This window comes from Punica granatum, chromosome 6, assembly GCF_007655135.1.
Source record: "Punica granatum isolate Tunisia-2019 chromosome 6, ASM765513v2, whole genome shotgun sequence".
Lineage (NCBI taxonomy): Eukaryota > Viridiplantae > Streptophyta > Magnoliopsida > Myrtales > Lythraceae > Punica > Punica granatum.
In genome coordinates, this window is record NC_045132.1 from 19,415,851 (window position 1) to 19,433,103 (window position 17,253).

The 17,253-nt window shown below is 37.4% G+C and overlaps 3 protein-coding genes across 4 annotated transcripts; 2 read left to right on the top strand and 1 right to left on the bottom strand.

The window, feature by feature from the left end:
• The first annotated feature begins 40 nt into the window (after positions 1–40).
• LOC116212232 (loganic acid O-methyltransferase-like) lies at positions 41–1,496 on the top strand. The gene is made up of 2 exons (XM_031546799.1): positions 41–165; positions 724–1,496. The coding sequence occupies exons 1-2, from the start codon at positions 44–46 to the stop codon at positions 1,439–1,441; spliced, it is 840 nt and encodes a 279-aa protein (XP_031402659.1). The 5' UTR covers positions 41–43; the 3' UTR covers positions 1,442–1,496.
• A 9,236-nt stretch (positions 1,497–10,732) lies between these two features.
• LOC116211156 (transcriptional regulator ATRX homolog) lies at positions 10,733–13,186 on the top strand. 2 transcript variants are annotated; one of them, XM_031545400.1, is made up of 3 exons: positions 10,733–10,889; positions 11,473–11,539; positions 12,030–13,186. In XM_031545400.1, the coding sequence occupies exon 3, from the start codon at positions 12,058–12,060 to the stop codon at positions 12,850–12,852; it is 795 nt and encodes a 264-aa protein (XP_031401260.1). In that variant the 5' UTR covers positions 10,733–10,889; positions 11,473–11,539; positions 12,030–12,057; the 3' UTR covers positions 12,853–13,186. The 2 variants fall into 2 exon arrangements, with proteins under 2 accessions (XP_031401260.1, XP_031401259.1); XM_031545399.1 differs by having other exon boundaries at positions 10,734–10,889; positions 11,996–13,186.
• A 121-nt stretch (positions 13,187–13,307) lies between these two features.
• Positions 13,308–16,231, bottom strand: LOC116211155 (fruit protein pKIWI502-like). Its single transcript, XM_031545398.1, has 5 exons — positions 15,655–16,231; positions 15,050–15,149; positions 14,848–14,943; positions 14,673–14,753; positions 13,308–13,747 (listed from the first exon to the last, which is right to left on the bottom strand). The coding sequence occupies exons 1-5, from the start codon at positions 16,113–16,115 to the stop codon at positions 13,685–13,687; spliced, it is 801 nt and encodes a 266-aa protein (XP_031401258.1). The 5' UTR covers positions 16,116–16,231; the 3' UTR covers positions 13,308–13,684.
• Between the last annotated feature and the right edge of the window lie 1,022 nt (positions 16,232–17,253).

Sequence of the window (17,253 nt, forward strand, 5' to 3'; positions counted from 1 at the left end):
GGGGAGGAACAGAGATCGGTTGAGGATGGGAGTTTCATTTGCGATGAAAGGAGGCGATGGCCCCGCCAGCTACTCCCATAGCTCATCATTCCAGGTTTCCTTATCCTCTTCCATTTCCCCTGATTCTAGCAATCTCATTCTTATTTCCTCCCCCAATTATTTTTCGTATTATTCATTCATTCTCAATTAGATCTCACTTGTCAAAAAATTGATCTTCTTTGTTATTTTCTCTATTTTGGTTACAAGAGATGCTATTAAATCGTAAGCAAATTAACATGGGAGTGAGAATGAATAGGATACGTTACGCATGTTTAAATACTGCAACCTTTGTTATAAAAAAATGTCTTCATGTACTTTACGTGTTAAATCCATTCGGATATACTTATATATATAATAATTAATCAGATACTATTCTCTATGTTATTGTTAATCGGACTTGACATCGTGTATTAATATATAGGATAAGAAGAAATGCGGAATGAGTTGCATATTTAGCAAATCTCGTGTGTTAGAAAATCTTTTTTGACTTGATCCCGATGTCATTAATAGTGGCAAATGCATGAGTAAGGCTAATTCATCCGTTCGCTGCAATGACATTACTCTTAGCAACGAGAGAGCAACAGCCGATGCCTGTTATGTCCTTTAATTCTACGGGTAATGCTTCCTTCGATCATCGAGTTTATTAAAATTTTTAATTGTTCAGGACTAATTACTACCGGGCAGCATATCAGATCAAGCGAAAGCCCCTCTGGCGAAGGGCATTCAGCAAAATATAGTACTTCCAACTGATCTGAGCTCTACACTGCATCAGATCTTTCGAATCGCAGACCTTGGATGTTCAATTGGCCCCAACACCTTTGCTTGTGTCCAGACAATCATAGAAGCTGTCAAGGCAAAATACAAAGCGGAAGGCTTCCGATCCAAGACTCTCGAATTACAAGTATTTTTCAATGATCAAGACAACAGCGACTTTAATACATTACTCCAGACTCTCCTGCAAGACCGATCCTATTTGGTTGCCGGTGTCCCAGGCTCTTTCCATGGCAAACTACTCCCCATGGCTTCTATGAATGTCATGCACTCCAGTTATGCGCTCCACTGGCTTAGTAAGGTCCCAGAAGAGGTTAAGAGGCCCGAGTCTCTGGCATGGAATAAGGGGAAAATGACTTACTTCGAAAGTGCTCCGGAAGTCATCGAGGCTTTTAATGCACAATTTCACAGAGATATAGAGGACTTCTTCAAACAAAGATCAATGGAGATGGCAGAAGAGGGGCTACTGATAATCCTAATGCCGTGTCGGCCTGATGGTTCCCGACCATCGGAGTCATTGTTCATCCAGGGTATTGAGTGTACATTAGGCCATTTACTCGTTGACATGGCCAAAGAGGTACGTCGACTATGCAAATCATTTCCTCCTATACATCTCAACATAGAAGTCTGAATTTTTCATGCTTTTTCAGTGAACATAGATATAGTTTATGTATATAAAAGTTCTATCTTGCAAATGACTTTTCTACAATATTTTACATAATTGTAAGCTACTTTTTTTTCTCAGTTATAAAAGAGACCTAAAATTTAGCTCAAAAGAAATGAAAATAAAAATTATACAATTCAATACAACTTTCTCTATCCTTCCCCTCCAATAAATTACCTGTAATTGAGTTCTATCCTACTGTAGGAAATGTCTATTAAATATACAGGTAAACTTTAAATTAGATCCACTTGTGTATACCACGAGCAACATAACGGTTGTTGGTCAACATGCTAGGGAGTCCACTTGGGCTCTATCGGTCAATTGCACACCTCCCTTTTGTGATTGGTTGTCAGAAAGATTGCAAACCACTGAATTGAGCACCTATCATCTCTTACCTACTATTACTTATGCTATTCCTTCCATACATGCTTGAGATTGCTTTCATATCTTTTTTGTTATTTCTTTACGATGTGCATCATGATATTTTAAAGCCTAATGGATCTTGATTAACTGCATCGAGTCGGCCCACTAAAGAGGTAAATCTCTCACAGCATGAACTTTTTACATTTTTAAGACTCGAACTCAAGAAATTTCCTTTTCATTATTTCTTGTCAGACCTTTGGAGCCTTTTAGAATTTGTTGAACCTTTAAAAATGCATAGTGAAGTAGATAATGGAGGAAATTTTTTGAACAAATAGAGAGGACTGTTTATGTTTTTTCATTTTCCAATCTTTACATTGAAAATATGAAAGATTTTAGTAGTTACTATATTTAATAAGTTAAATTTTAGAATGAGTGGTATTGTATTGATGTTGCAGGGGCTGGTGGATGAGGCACTCGTAGACTCATTTAATTTGCCGGTATTCATCCCCACCGCGGCCGAAGTGAGAGAGCGGCCGAAGTGAGAGAGGTAGCTTCGAAGATTGAATGCTTGAGCGTCGAGGTGGTCGAAAAGATATGCCTTCATAGAAGCCTCGGCCCAACCTTTGAACACCCTCAGTATCTATCTCGCATGCTGCAAGCAGTAACCAAAGACATCATAGTGAAACACTTCGGACTTGCCACTTCCGATCTCATCTACTCAAGACTACCCAGAAAGATTGAAGAGAAGTCCTTGGAGTCGCCTCGACCAGCTTGCTTCGGGAACATTGAGAAGTTCGAAAATTTGTTCATGCTCCTAAGAAAAAATGCGGTCTCTAACTGATCGTGTTCCTCTTTTAAATTACAGCAATACCCTATAAAAAGTTATTATTGAGGCAAGAGTTGCAGGTCAAGGCATCATGGTTTGACACGATCACGTACTTCCATTGTCGATTGGACATAATGGAGTTAGAGTTGGCCGATGCTCGGAGTTGCTTAGGCGGAAACCAAAGGGGCTGAGGCTTATAACCCATTCCCAATAAAAATCGACTTTTGGCCTTTTTCTTTTATTTTGTTTTGATGTGTATCTTGATATTTGAAAATTTTAATAAGTTTTGACTAATTCAGTTCGAACTTGTTCAGCCTACTAAGTAGTAAAATTCTTTCAATCAAGGATTTTTTCCATTTACAAGATTTGAATCAAAAAGCTTTTTTTAGAAGAATAAGTACCAAATCGTTTGAATAGCCGCTGTTAGTAAATTTTTTTCGCCTTTTTCATATTCTCTATTTCATGTTTCTTTTTTACATAAAAAGGGAAAGAGAGATGAGATTGCTCGACTAATCATGGAAGGTAACCAATTTGAATGATGGCTGGCCATGGCCAGCCTCCTTAATTGCTTGAATGAGGAGGAGGAGGAGATTTTGAATATGTGAAGAGACTAATCCCTTTTATGAATTTGCAAACATCTATATACAATCGTAAAATTCAAAGCAACATCTTGGACGATGCCACGAAGAACAGAGATAATTCGTCGCTGAGTGGCTTTTCAAATTCTCACAAATTACAATATGACAAGTGTCATTTTATTATCGTGCCACAATACTCATACAACTCTAAAGGTCTTTTTAGTTTTGAAAGTCAAAAAATCATTTATAAATGGTCTTTAAGGGAAAAAAATTGCTATTTCTGCATACATCCTCATCATCTTCACATGACCAAAATAAAAAAGCTCTTGTTCTAAAAGTCATGGGAAAACTCCAATTTTTTTAATGCAAAAATATAAATTTTGCAAGACATTATCATCTTGTATGGAAATAACTAAAAACTTTTAATCAAAATGTGATTTAGATGAGATTAACTTTAATTGAATATGTTTTCACAAAATAAAAAATTAAACAATTAATTTCCTATGGGAGAAACTTCCGCTAAGATATTTTATGCACCTATACTCTATTATGAAAGTGGAGATTTGTCATTTTGATATGTTGAAATATTTTAGACCGCATGTATGCACGGGTCTTGCATCTAGTTTTAATTAAACCATGTGACTCATCTTATCGATGAAACCATGCATGTGAATTCGTCTTCTCGATAAAAATGTTGGTGATATATGATGGCACGATCGGAACAAAAAAGCACCGAGGGAATCCTTTCAAAATGTATTGTGTTAACCCAGCTATATATATATATATATATAATTAAAATTGACTCCTAAAAGCAATAAATAGGGTAATATTTAATAGGGTTAATATAATCAATTTGCTTTATCAACAAATAATTTTTGTAGAACTTTCTTATGTTATTATAAAATTTGAGAGAAGTTAATATTTTTCATTTGCTTTATCAATAAATAGCTTTTATAAAATTTTCTTATGCTATTATAAAATTTGAGATAAATTTATATTTTCCAATTACTTTAGCCACTATATTCGATATAGTAAATGTCCGTAATACAATATATCAGTTTAATTTACTTATATAACTATAAACTTATATATTAATAATAGTATCCATATATCCACACTCATATAGTAAATAAATACGCCAGTTCAAACATATTTTTATGTCATTACTGTTATTTGATGTGACCTCGTGTGTTTTAATGTATGAGAATGCAGAAACAGTATCATATTTAGGCAAACCTCGTGTGTTAGGAAGCCTTTGTTATGTCGCTACTGATGTAGAGATGTTTGTTAATTATAATTAGCATAAATAATGACAGACATATTAATCCATTTGATGAAACTAAATTAGTGTTTCCTCACATGTGCTATATTGAGGTGGGTTTACTAAAGAATTTCTCCTTAGATGCATAGGATAGCCGACGTCTCTTATAGCCTTAACTTTATTTTACGGCCAATGTACTACCTTCAATCTTCAAATTTATTAAAATTTTGACTTATTTAAATTTTAAATTTTTGATTTTTTTTTACTTAATTTGGAGCAGCGTATCAGATCAAGCGAAAGCCCTTCTAGCGAAGGGCACTCAACAAATTATTATACTCCCAACTGATTTGAGCTCTGGAATGCATCGAATCTTTCGAATCGCGAACTTTGGATGTTCGGTTGGCCCCAGTACAGTTGCTTGCGTCCAGACGGTCATAGGAGCTGTCATGACCAAATACAAGTATTCTCCACCATGCATCGCAATAGGTCCATCTCCACCATATACGAGCCAACTGCCCGTCTTCTTTTTACCCATATTAGTATCGACCTTACATGCCAAATCCGAGACATCACATAGGAGACCACATAAGCAAGCAACGCTAGCATGAGCGATCTCGCATATCGAACTTAAGACCTCTCATAGGCGGGGAACTACAGGCGAGCTTGGTTAAGAAAAGATCTGGTGACCAAGAATTAAGCAAAGACAGCTCAGTGTGGACACGAGCAAAATCAAAATTTAAAAACTAATATATCAATACTAGGCCTATGAGTAGGGGTGTAAATGGGTGGGTTTTTCCAAAAGATTTCGGTGCCCGTTTAGTTCAGACATGTTTTTTCAATACCAAAAGACCATCCGAAGACCATTTGATGGTATAAAAAACCGACCACCCATAATTTTGATTTTTCAAGTGGTTTTTCGGGAACTGAAAATAAAGAGGAATATATATTTAAGTTCAAGGAACATAATCCAATACTAATAAATACAAAAATACAAAACAACTACAAAGCAAATAACAAGTCTAAATACCGAATGGATGAGAACATGTTTTTGATAGGCACATTGATAAAAATATAGTCCAATATAAGTTAAGACAACCCACACTAATAAGAACTTAACAACTGACCAACGCTTTTAATTTTTAGGGTTTGAGAGGAGATGGAAGGGAAAGGAAAGTGAAACTATGAGTGAGAATGCAGAAGTAAGGTGGGAATGGAAAGAGTGATTGTCGATTTTTAGGTTTTAAATTAAAAATTTTAAAAATTATATGGAAATGTACATTTTAAATATATCTATTATACGGGTGGGTTCGGTACCGCCAGTTTACATCGGTCGGTCCCGGATATTTTTTGGGAGGGTTTTTTTTCCCCGACAACCCTCCCAAAAGCTCCCTTCGGTTTTGCTAATAGCCATTTCAAAATCATTTCCTTATATTAAGTAGAATTATTGCTTCCATTCTTTTAATGGCAACTAGTAAAATACAGCTTGTGCGTTACGCATGTAGGTATTCCCGTTTGCCTTAATCTCCAAAACATGTAGATATGTTCCAACGACACAAACTGATTTCTAATTAATGAGAATATATATCTATATATATATATATATATAATTATGCAAATAGATAATGAAAGTTATGCTAAGTTTGTAGTACTGAAAAGCAACCAATTAAGTCTACATCTGTACTCTTAAAAGCAATAATATTAAAGAAAATTGATGTTCATAAGGTACAGTTCTTGGGAAACAGTTCAGTCTATTGGCTCCTGAAGATCAGATGGCATGGAGCTTCTTCTGCAATCCGATGCACTCTTACTCAAATCAATTGTGAAATAGATATGAATGGCCAATCGGCCTTGCATGTGCTGGATATTGCTTGCTTGCCAGTCTAGCAAGAGCTTGTTAATACAGTAGACGAATGAAGATGTAAGTGGCTAAGGTTATACTCATAGAGAGCCTAAAAACTTTGAGAGTAGATATGACTTCTTACAATAACAGCAAAGGGCTAACAGATAATCTAGAGGACAAAAATTATTCATTTGATAAAATGAACAGATACTAAATATTAGTGGCTTCATGCCTATAACTTTATTAAAGTACTCTTGACATTTTAGCTTCAAATAATTTCGTTAGCAACCAGGTCATATATCCATCTTGGAGGGAGTATAAGAAAACAAAGGCAATGTCATAAATCATCTGAATCAACTGCTCCATTGATTCTGCATTGCAATTGCTCGTGATTGTGTTTTTCATATCGTTCAAACACCCATTGGTCGTGTTAATGTCATGCAAAATAATAATTAAGCATTGTCCTTCCATGGAAGACTCACTAACTATTCAATATTCTCTATAAGTAAATTAGACTTCATTGAAGAAGAATTCAAACCACCAGCCTAGTATAAAGGGCCCATAAAGTAAGCATTTCTAGTGAAGTATTATTTTGGCATCATTAAGTTTTATTCAGATCATGTTAGTATAAAGTAGAATGTAATAACACCTGAAGTTGGTATCATGAGCTAGAAAGTTTTAACTCAAAGAAAATGTAACCTCAAAAAAGCATGATGCTCAATTTTGATTTATTCACTTTCATGGCCTTTTCCATGATTTCATATTGTAACTTCTAGACCTTCACTTAAGCACAAATAATTTGAATTCAAATTTGACCTATCATAGTTCTAAATATTTGCTCGCAAAATATTTGCTAAATGTGAGAATCATGCAACAAGCAAAGCATGACCATAGCCTAAAACTGTATGAGATAGCTCCCTCTGATAAGTTACTAACAAATTGTATGTATCACAAATTAAAATTCTTATAAATCTATATATATAATTCCAAGACGTAAAGTGAGGATGCACGTGATTCCGCTAAATGTCATCTTCGACTTCACCAGGTTTCTTAATGTGTAACTTTTGACTTATCTAAATTCTGCCATGTGGCATTTTCTCAACTCTCTTTAATATATGTAAATAATTTGATTTAAGAAATCGTGTAATATTACATATAGTTAGAAAATAAAAAAGATGCTAAGAGAACTTATTTATTTAAAAATTTATTAAAAAATTAAAAAGTTCTTTGTCAATATTAAATAAACTCAAAAATAACAAAATAATACAAGTAAATTGATCTAAGAATTCAAACTTTTTAGGAATAAATGCATCATTTCAAATTCAACTAATTAGATTTATTTTATCTTTTCAATTTTCAATTCTATAAATGCTTTCTAATATTCTTGAAATTGTAATTGTTTTTTTAGTTTAAAAAGGATATTGAAATATTATTTTAAAATTGTTCACTCTAGTAATTACTTAAATAATTAAAATTGTAATGAGGTTTTGAATATTCAAAAACTATTATAAATTCTATTTTCATATTAAATACACTTAAAAATTAACAATGATGCTATTTTTTACTTAAAGGTTCAGATAATGGTTGGAGTAAATTTAATTTTTATTTCTATTAAGTTTACTTAGAAGTTTATTGATTTCAATTCTATTAGTGGTTTCTTTTTGTATAGATGATATAAATTCAAATATCTTTTACGATTTCGGTATTGAAAATTAAAACTTTTTTAGAAACTAAAAGATTTTAATTAATTACCTTAATATTAACTAATATAATTTTATTCATGTGAATTTACCAATCTTCTTTATAAATATATAAGTTAATGCTTTTATGTGAATAAAATAGTTTTCTATATAAATAAGGGAAATTTGCTTCAAAAATCACGAACTTATCATGTTTTTCCAAATCCAGCACGAACTATTTATTTTCTCTTAAAAATACATGAACTTTGGTTTTAGGACCATATCTATAACCCATCCATATTTTCGTCTATTTTAGTAATGTGTCAATTAATAGAGACCTACGTGGCAGATGGAGTCTAATGTGGCAGTTAACGGAATTTAAAGTCCAATAAAATGACGACGCCTGGAAAAAGAAAATCCCCCTTTCTTTTTCTTTTTCTTGTTCTTGTTCTTTTTCTTCTTCTCCTTCTTCTTGCCGCTTCCTTTTTTCGATAGCAGAACAGAAGAAAAGGGCCTCCTCTTCACTCCTTCCTCATTCTATCCCGACACCGGCAACAACTCCTTCCTCCTAACCTCCTATTTATTTAATTCCGGCCCACATTCTCCTTTGGCCTCCTCCTTCACCATTGCCATCTCTACCGACGAGCCATCTCCACCGACAAACCATCTTCACCGACGGACCATAACCTCCACCTCCCCTCTCCTTGTCGACCATGCCAACTACTGTCACCACTTCCAACTACCTTCCTCCTCTACTACTTCTCCTTCTCATCCCCATATTGTTGTTGTCGTTGTTCCTTGCCACTACCACTGCTCGTTCGCTCCATCACTTCCTCCTTCAACCAGTTGAGCTCAGCTGCAACACCTCCTGCCTTACTCTCTTGTTGCTTTACTACTCCCTCCCTCTCAGTTGCTGCTCCTCCTTCCTCCCTTTCTGTTGCAGCAAGATGGACGGAAAAAAATCTGTGGGTTTTCTCTTTATCACTATCTTTACGCCACCTATAGCCACCACCTCCATCTCTTCCTTCTATCGCCGTTATTCCGACCTCATCCTTCCTCCTGCCATTGCTGTTGCACCTCCATTCCCCACATCATCGATTCACCGCCACCAACAGCCCCCACCACAACCTCTGCTCTTCTTCCTCTTGAGGTTGTTGTCCGACTGCTGTAGCCTCCCTCCTTAATTTAGGCCCCAACTTTGAGCTGTCTAGAGTTGGATTCCCCTCTTTCGAGTGAGGTAACCACCTGACAAATGACCACCGCAATCGTCAACTCTCTATGTTACTCGTCTTGACTCTCTTCCACTTGAGGAGCCCCCTATGCTTTGTTTTGTTGCCGAGAAAATGAATGAGCAAGAAGTAGAAGAAGAGAGAGAGGATTCTTTTTTTTCAATTTTGCCCTCAATAGAATGGTTGCTGATGAAGAACGGAGAGGGTAAAATGGACATTTCGATAGACTAGGCCCTAAATTTGCAAGGCAAATCTCTGTCTAGTGACATGCCATATTCCGTTTGGCCATATAAACAACTGTTAGTTGCCATATCACTAGAAAGGATGGAATTTTGGACAGGTGATAAATACGGCCCTAAAGCCAAAGTTCATGTATTTTTGTGAGAAAATAATAGTTCATGTTACATTTGGGAAAACGTGAAAAATTTGTGATTTTTGTAGAAACTTTCCCAATAAATAAAATAATTTTATGTAAAATATATAAAATAATAATATTATAAATTTAATCCTGCAAATATATGGTAACTAATGCTTTAATGATTAAATAAAAAATATCAATTTTTTACTAATAATGATCCCGCACAATGTGTGGGCATTCATCTAATTTCCAACACCGAGAGAAATCTGCATCACCGAGCTAAGTGGCCGTAGTACTTAGGGGTGTGCATGGGTACCGGGTATACTCAGAACCGGTTGGAACCTAACCTAATGGGTAGGGTCCAGGTAGCTCGTATTGAAAATAGGGTAGGTTCCGGGTATTAAAATTAGGAACCTGTGAAAATCGATTTCAGTTCCGGTTCCTGCCTACAGGGTACCCAGAACCGGTTATTTATTAAAAAAAAAAAGAGGAAAGAGTAAAGTTACTATCTTCTCTAATGAATCAGAACATAGGCACTTTGTTGTGTGAGATCGTATTATGGATGTTCAATTTTGTCGATAGATTGATGAGACATATTATTATTTCATTGTTGTAGATTAATCTAAATTTTGTTGATATTTTATTTGGCGTAATTACTAATTATGTATGTGATATTTTCGATTTTATTTAGCGAAAAGAAAAAATTTACAGGTTCCAACAGGGTACCCAGAACCTGTGGTATAATACAAGTTCCGGGTAGGTTCCGGTTCCATGATTTAACAGGGTAGGGTCCGGTTCCAAAATCTTGGAACCTATCCCTTACAGGGTAGAGTCCGGGTATTATGAAAAATACAGGGTACCTAGAACCGATCACCCCTAGTAGTACTTCCCTATCACGTTACGCAACTCAACATGAAAGTTCCAAATCCGGGCCCGGACATATTATTTGATTCGACCTTCTAGGAACGGGCAAACCGGGTCGGTTGACGTGTGCCTTGCGCATCTACGCGCATCCCATCCATACCGCAGTGGGGTTTTTTTTTTTCCCCTTGCTTTTTAATTAATTAGTTAATTTATATTAAAATTTAATAGTATTGCAAATAAATAGATTTGAATAAATAAATATAAATAAAGAGCATAGACGCTTCTGGAATTATAAATCGAACGACCACCGAAGAAGTCAAGCCCTAACCTTTGGGAAGAGATTGCCCAGAGCCCTTCTCCTCCTCCGTCTCTTTCCCTCGGCATCGAATCTCTTCTGACGCTGACTTCGAATCTGAGGTATGTATGACTCCTCGATCCCCCTCTGTTCTCGTCACCTTTTGCTTTTCCTCTTGCTCTGTAGCTTGTGGTATTGGTTTCCTTTGCGGGGTCTTGGTTTTGCTCGATTTTGCAGCCCTAGCAGTCTTGATCTGTGATGGGTATGGCTTTGCAAAGCTTGCTTCTTTGGTGACGCTGAATGAAATATTTAGTTGGAATTTAGGGCTTAGGGCTCGGGTGGGATAATGGTGTTTTCTTGGTGAAAAATATGGACTTGGATATACTTGATGTATGCTCTTCTCGTGCGGTTTTTTGACGGCTTGATAGTTCTTTGATTCGTGGATGGAAGAGTGAATGCTCTGCATAAGTAAGCTCCATTATATTTCTTGAGTATGCATTAGTTATATGGTTCGGTCTTGATTGTCTCGTGGCCTAGCCGAGCATGTTCTATGTTAAGAGATCGGTGGTAATAGATTGATGTTCGCCTTTCCGCATCTTCCATTCCGTCTCAATGTGTGATTTGTGTTATTGATTGTGTACCTATTTCAGTCTCTCTCTCTCTCATATAAAGTTGATTTCTGACATTGCTTTGTCCCTCTCACAGTTTTGCGTTTGATTGTGCTGGAAGAAAGATTCTTTGTTGTGGGACTGTTCCTGTTTCTGCACATAAGGTAAGAAACCTGAATCAATTGGTTTGCAAGTTCTATGCTGATGCCTGCCTGCCAATTTGGTGTTTAGTAGGATGGGAACTAGACAGACCAATATGAGTTTAGTTCTATGCCTTTTGCTTTTGAGTATAGTGTCTGCCTTTTCTAGATATGTTGATGAATATTGTAAATTGAAGTATTTCTGGTTTTAGATGGTATGCTGTATATTGGTTTAATTGTTTTGAAGGTAAAGGCTATTGACAAGATAAAGAAGTTTCCTTTCCTTTGGTTTGGGAATATTGAATTGCAAATAGCTTAAGCTGATTTGATGCTGTGAAACACTTAAACCCATTGTTCATTTTGGATAATCGTGCATGGCAGTATAATGTGGATGTAGCTTAGGTTAAAACAATTATTATATTATTCTCGATTGACCAAATGGTGACAGAAGAACTAACTATGTTTTTTCTCTTCTGTGAGATGTACTTCCGGTCATCATCATACCAAAATGCAGGAATTGAGCTGGTTTTTTTATCTTCTAAATGGACTGCAAGAAGTTCATGCAATTGGTTGAGGAGAAAAAGAAGAGAGCTCTCGAGAAAAAAGAAGCTCCCTTGAAATGGGAACAAAAGCTAGAAGCTGCTGCCAAGGCGAAGGCTGATGCTGAGGCCAAGAGGAAGCTAAAGGCTCGAAAGCACAGGAAACGGTCTGATTCAGGTTCCGAAAATGACACTGATGATGATAGCAGCAATGATGGGAGGAAAAAGAAGAGCAGAAGAACTCGTACCAAGAATGGCTTAAAAAGGAAGGATAGGAAATCCAAGCGCAGATCAAAGAGACGGTCATCAAGCTCAAGTGATGAATATGAGAGTGACTCTGAGGAGGACCATAGGAGGAGGAAAAACCACAAGAGGCGCAGGCATCAAGATTCGGGCTCTGATTCTAGCAGCTCAGATTCGAGTAGTGATGATGAGGAAGCTAGGAGGAGAAGACGCTCGAGGCATCACAAGCGGCATAGAAGATCTGAATCGAGTTCTTCGGAGTCTTCAAGTGAGGAGGAAGGTGAGATCCGAAGGAATGGTCATGCCAAGCACCATAGAGGGCACAGACGTTCTCGTTCCCATAGTGTGGAATCAGGTTCTGATGACTCCAGGTGCGATAGGAGGAGCCATCATCACTGCCACAACCATAACCATAAGCACCGTCATCATCGCAGTGATAAAGATGAGAGGGCTGGCTCTGAGCCTCTTGTGGAGGCAAATGGGAAGCAGCCGGACCATGAGGATGAAGCTCCATCGACCAATGTTGGTAATGTTGATGGGGATAGGAACGAGTAGAGTGGGGGATAGTGATAAGAGTAGCTCAAACTTGTGCTTTTCTAGAACTTTTGCTGGAGAAATTCGGAACTCAGGACCTTTTGCTTTGTGTATTCTCACTATTGTCATGTCTATCTCAGTTTTCTTTGATTGCTCGGGTTTATCAATTGAAGCTCGAGTTGGATCATGATTTCATTTGTCAACTGTGGTTTCATCTGATGCTTAAGTGTTGTTTAGACTAGTCGGAATAGGTCATTCCTGTGATATGTGATGATCGTGAACTTTTTATTCTTGTATAACATCATTGACTGGTAAAAACTGTTTGGTTGCTTATGACTGCATCCAACTACTGAAATAATCTCATTTGTATTTCTTAGACATACATGTCGGCAGAATACTCCAAATGAGTAAGATGCTGTTCTTTTTTTGGTCAAATGAGTATGAAGCTTAACAAAGCAAAAGATAGTCATGCCAGAGACCATACACTCTACAGATATGCATTGATAACAATCCATTTATGCCTTCAAAAGTCATCATTGTAGAACAAAAAATGCAATTCCCTCGTGCACAGGTACCGGAAAAGCAACGATCTATCAGATCAAATTTCTAACCTGCTTCTCCCATTTATGTTGGAAAAATTCTTCCGCAATCACTAGAAAAGAAAATTTTAGAACTAGTGTAACTTGTTACCAATGGCATACTACATATTGGGGGACTACAAAGATTCTGAGAAAGATCGGAAACTAAGAAGAGCTCAAAATTTCATTTATTTCTATTATCCCAGCGGATATCTTGATCCTCAGCAGCGGGAATGAATAAATTGTGATATTACAGCAGTAACCAGCACCATATGTCAGGAGTTCGTCAATATCCTCTCTCTCAAAACTCCATCTTTGACTAGGATTGAAGTTACTTCCTGCAAACAAAGACAGGGAGGCTGTTATTTCGAAGTAAAAATAGCAAACGTGCAACGAAAAGCTGTCAGTGACCTCCTGTGTAAGGAGACTACTAATCTGATCAACAAGTAGCAGCAGATTCACGGTAAACAACTAGGAGAAATAATGCAGCAAGTATTCCAAACAGTATTCGTCACATCTCTCAAATTATTTGCTCATATTTCGTGTACTTCTCAACTTATATCAAGTCTGCTTTCAAGAGTTGACGTCAACAAGGAATCAACATGTACTGCATAACTGACTTTGAAGACAAGTCAAATTTATAGAGAGGATCAAATTCTAGGTTAAGCATGACAATGTGAACGACAACACGCTTGGTTAGATGCTGATGATTACATACCTATGAACAACCTGTTGACTGGACTTGCAAAAGCAGGAATTGTGTACACAGACCATAAGATATTAGAGGACGCAACGAATGAGGTTTTGAGCTTAGGAAACGAATGAGGTTTTGAGCTTAGGAGACAAATGAAGACTCTGTAACATTAATGCATCCCATTGTCTCTCTTTTTTTCCCATCGAGCTATTGGTGGTAAATTATTCTATCTTCGAATTCGACAAAAAAGAGACCACACACATGTAGGTAACTGTTCAGTTAGTCAACAAACGAGCTATTCATTTCATCAAGAAAGAACTATTCAAATTGCTATCACAGGTCAAGTAAAGAAAGAGAGGATCCAAATAAACGGTTGGACACTGTATTTCAGGCACTTAGAGCTTGTTTTGATTGCGGGTTATGGATGGTTATGGAGGGATGGGTTACGAAGGTTCAATACAAAATTTGTCTGCTAATCCTTCATAACTCGCCCCTCCATAACCATCCATAATCTGCAGTCAAAACAAGTTCTATGGAGACCAAAGTTACGCGAACTTGAAAAAACTGACCTCCCTCATCTGCCTGTGACCACATATAACAGCACCAGTAGACAAGGGCCTCCATATTTTTCTTGCTTTACTGAAAGCGGCCTGAGAAAGACACACCAATGAAAACTTCCAACATCGCTATGCAGTGGAAGTGAACATCTAGAGGTTTAAGCTCGAAAATTGAAGTCAAATTTACCTGTATATTACCAGTTTCACCCATCCAACTATGATTAGGTTCGGATAGTACGGGAATAACCTCAATGCCAGAGGACTCCCAGTATTTAAACCTATCCTTAAAAACGCAAAGAGACCAACTCTTGAGAATCTCAACAATTTCACCAGACCCATATTATTAACAAAAAATGAAATACCAAAACAAGTCAGGTCAAATATTAAACCTGATAAGCCATTCTATGAAGGTTCATAGCACCGTAATAAAGCCTCACATCAGATCTCTTACTGGCATCAAATCCTGACTCAATCAGGGACCGGATTGGACTGCATATGAACTGAGGTGAGATCTTTTTGTATAAAACCAGATGAAAGAACAAGAAGGAAGCTCCTTGCACAATCGATCTCTAAATTCATATGCCAATATAAACTAAGACCCAATGATCCAAGCAACAATGTGGAAACAAATGTAGGATGTAGGAAATCGAAAAAACAATCGCTTCAACACGAAGTTGTATTACGGCACTGAAGTACAATCATTCGGTAAATCAAGAACAAAGTTTTGTAAGTATATATGAGACCGAGACATGAACTTCATAGTCAGTAAGCTCACGGGCTGTCACTGGAACATGAAGAACGCTGAAAAACCACACCGAATATTACTCATGACCAGACATGAACCTCAGCAAAAGCCTATCTTCATGAACATTTCAAGCAACGAGAAGCGAAGAACCCCATAAATCATGTAGCCTCACCTCGGAATGAAGCAATACTAGCAGGGAAAAGAAAGATCGGATCCAAATTAGCCATAGAAAGAGCACAATGCTTTCACCTGATTCCTGATCCTGTGGCGAACATCAGGACAGTCGGGTAATCCTCCGGCGGCTCAATCTGATCAACGTCGAATCCTCTCCCCATGACTCCGCTCAGCTCCACCGCATCGCCTCTCTTGAGCCGGCAAAGCTGCTCGGCGGTGGACCCCGGCACGCTCGCCACCAGGAACTCGAACTCCCCATCCGCAGCCGCCCGGGCGGGAGGCGAGGCGATAGCGAGGAAGGAGGGCCAGGCGGCACCGGGGACACGGAGCTGGAGGTACTGGCCGGCGCGCGTGTGGGAGGCAGCAAGGCGGGGGGCCTGGGAGACGTCGACGCTGATGTGGAAGAGGGACTCGGCGGCGGGGGAGACCTGAGAGAGGGGGGCCCGGGTCCAGGGGACGGGTTCGGGAAGGGGGGCGCAGGCGGTGGAGAGACGGCGGCGGAGGAGGGACGGGGTTAGGCGGCGGAGGGTAGACATGAGAGGAAGGCGGGAGCTAACGTGCGCATTGGGGGGGCTAGAGTGCGTACCGGTTTGAACTGATCCCTCGGACGAGAGGGAATAAGCGGAAGAGCAAACTGACAAGTCAACCGTCAAACGGTAATTTCATTTCCATTTTTCCGGAGAACTCGGCTGGTTTGATTTTATAATCAATTTTTAATTTTATTATACTTTACTCCACTTATTTATTATCATTTTTTTCTTTAATTTTTTAATTATTCATTTTAATTTTTAATAGTAAATTCTTTCAGTTATTTATTACTTTTTTTATAATTTAACAATACAATTATTATTTTCTATCAACTATTCATTATTTTTTTCACCATTAAACAGTACAATCATTACTTTCTCTCAACTATTCATTATTTTTTCACATTTTTTTTTCATAATTCAACCATATAAATTTTTATCCTAAACTCTAAAATCAAATGCAACAGATCATGTTTTGTTATGTTTTTGTTTTTTTTTCCTTCTTAGGTTTTTTTAAGTTTCCTCTAATTTTCTCCATAATTAGATTTAACATGTTAAGCTAGATTTGAGGAAAAATCTAACATGACACGAGGCCATCATAACTGTCCACATGCACAGCCCACACGCAGTAGACGGCTGAGATCTCTGTGTCAGATGACTCTCAATCATGTTAGTAGGACCCTTGGAGTGTCTAAATGTACCAAAAAAACATTTATCTCCGAAAATTCGAAATATAAAATTTATATTGCCACCCTTCATTTTAAGGGTCTTAATTAAATATTCTAACTTGGACTCTACCGGACTGATTTAAAAGGGTCCCAAAACCAATACTTCCCCGATGGAATTATCTGATTATGTTATATTAAACAATTTTGTCCTGCACTCTGCATGTGTCAATTTATGAACTAAATAAGATCGATTTTGATTAAGTAGGAAAAACAAGATAAATATGATGTTGGGATAACCTCATAACCATCCGTTATTTAAACAATAGTAAACAATAATCCAAGGAATTTTGCCTAGTAATTAAGGAGGAGTTCATGTATTAATCAGATCTCGAATTCAAGACTCCTTGTTGCCACCGGACTGCTCTGAAAGAGTGCCCTCAATTTTTTTAAAGAAAAGAGGCAGAGGCCAAAATTAATTA

What these genes read in the sequence shown, in the direction of transcription:
- LOC116211156 (XM_031545400.1), top strand. Translation starts at nt 12,058, where the DNA reads ATGGACTGCAAGAAGTTCATGCAATTGGTTGAGGAGAAAAAGAAGAGA.
- LOC116212232 (XM_031546799.1), top strand. Translation starts at nt 44, where the DNA reads ATGAAAGGAGGCGATGGCCCCGCCAGCTACTCCCATAGCTCATCATTC. An exon ending in TCCTCCCCCAATTATTTTTC is followed by an intron (nt 166 to 723) that starts GTATTATTCATT and finishes ACTACCGGGCAG; the next exon opens with CATATCAGATCAAGCGAAAG.
- LOC116211155 (XM_031545398.1), bottom strand. Translation starts at nt 16,115, where the DNA reads ATGTCTACCCTCCGCCGCCTAACCCCGTCCCTCCTCCGCCGCCGTCTC. An exon ending in GCCACAGGATCAGGAATCAG is followed by an intron (nt 15,150 to 15,654) that starts GTGAAAGCATTG and finishes GTTCATATGCAG; the next exon opens with TCCAATCCGGTCCCTGATTG. An exon ending in GTCACAGGCAGATGAGGGAG is followed by an intron (nt 13,748 to 14,672) that starts GTCAGTTTTTTC and finishes CTTTGTTTGCAG; the next exon opens with GAAGTAACTTCAATCCTAGT.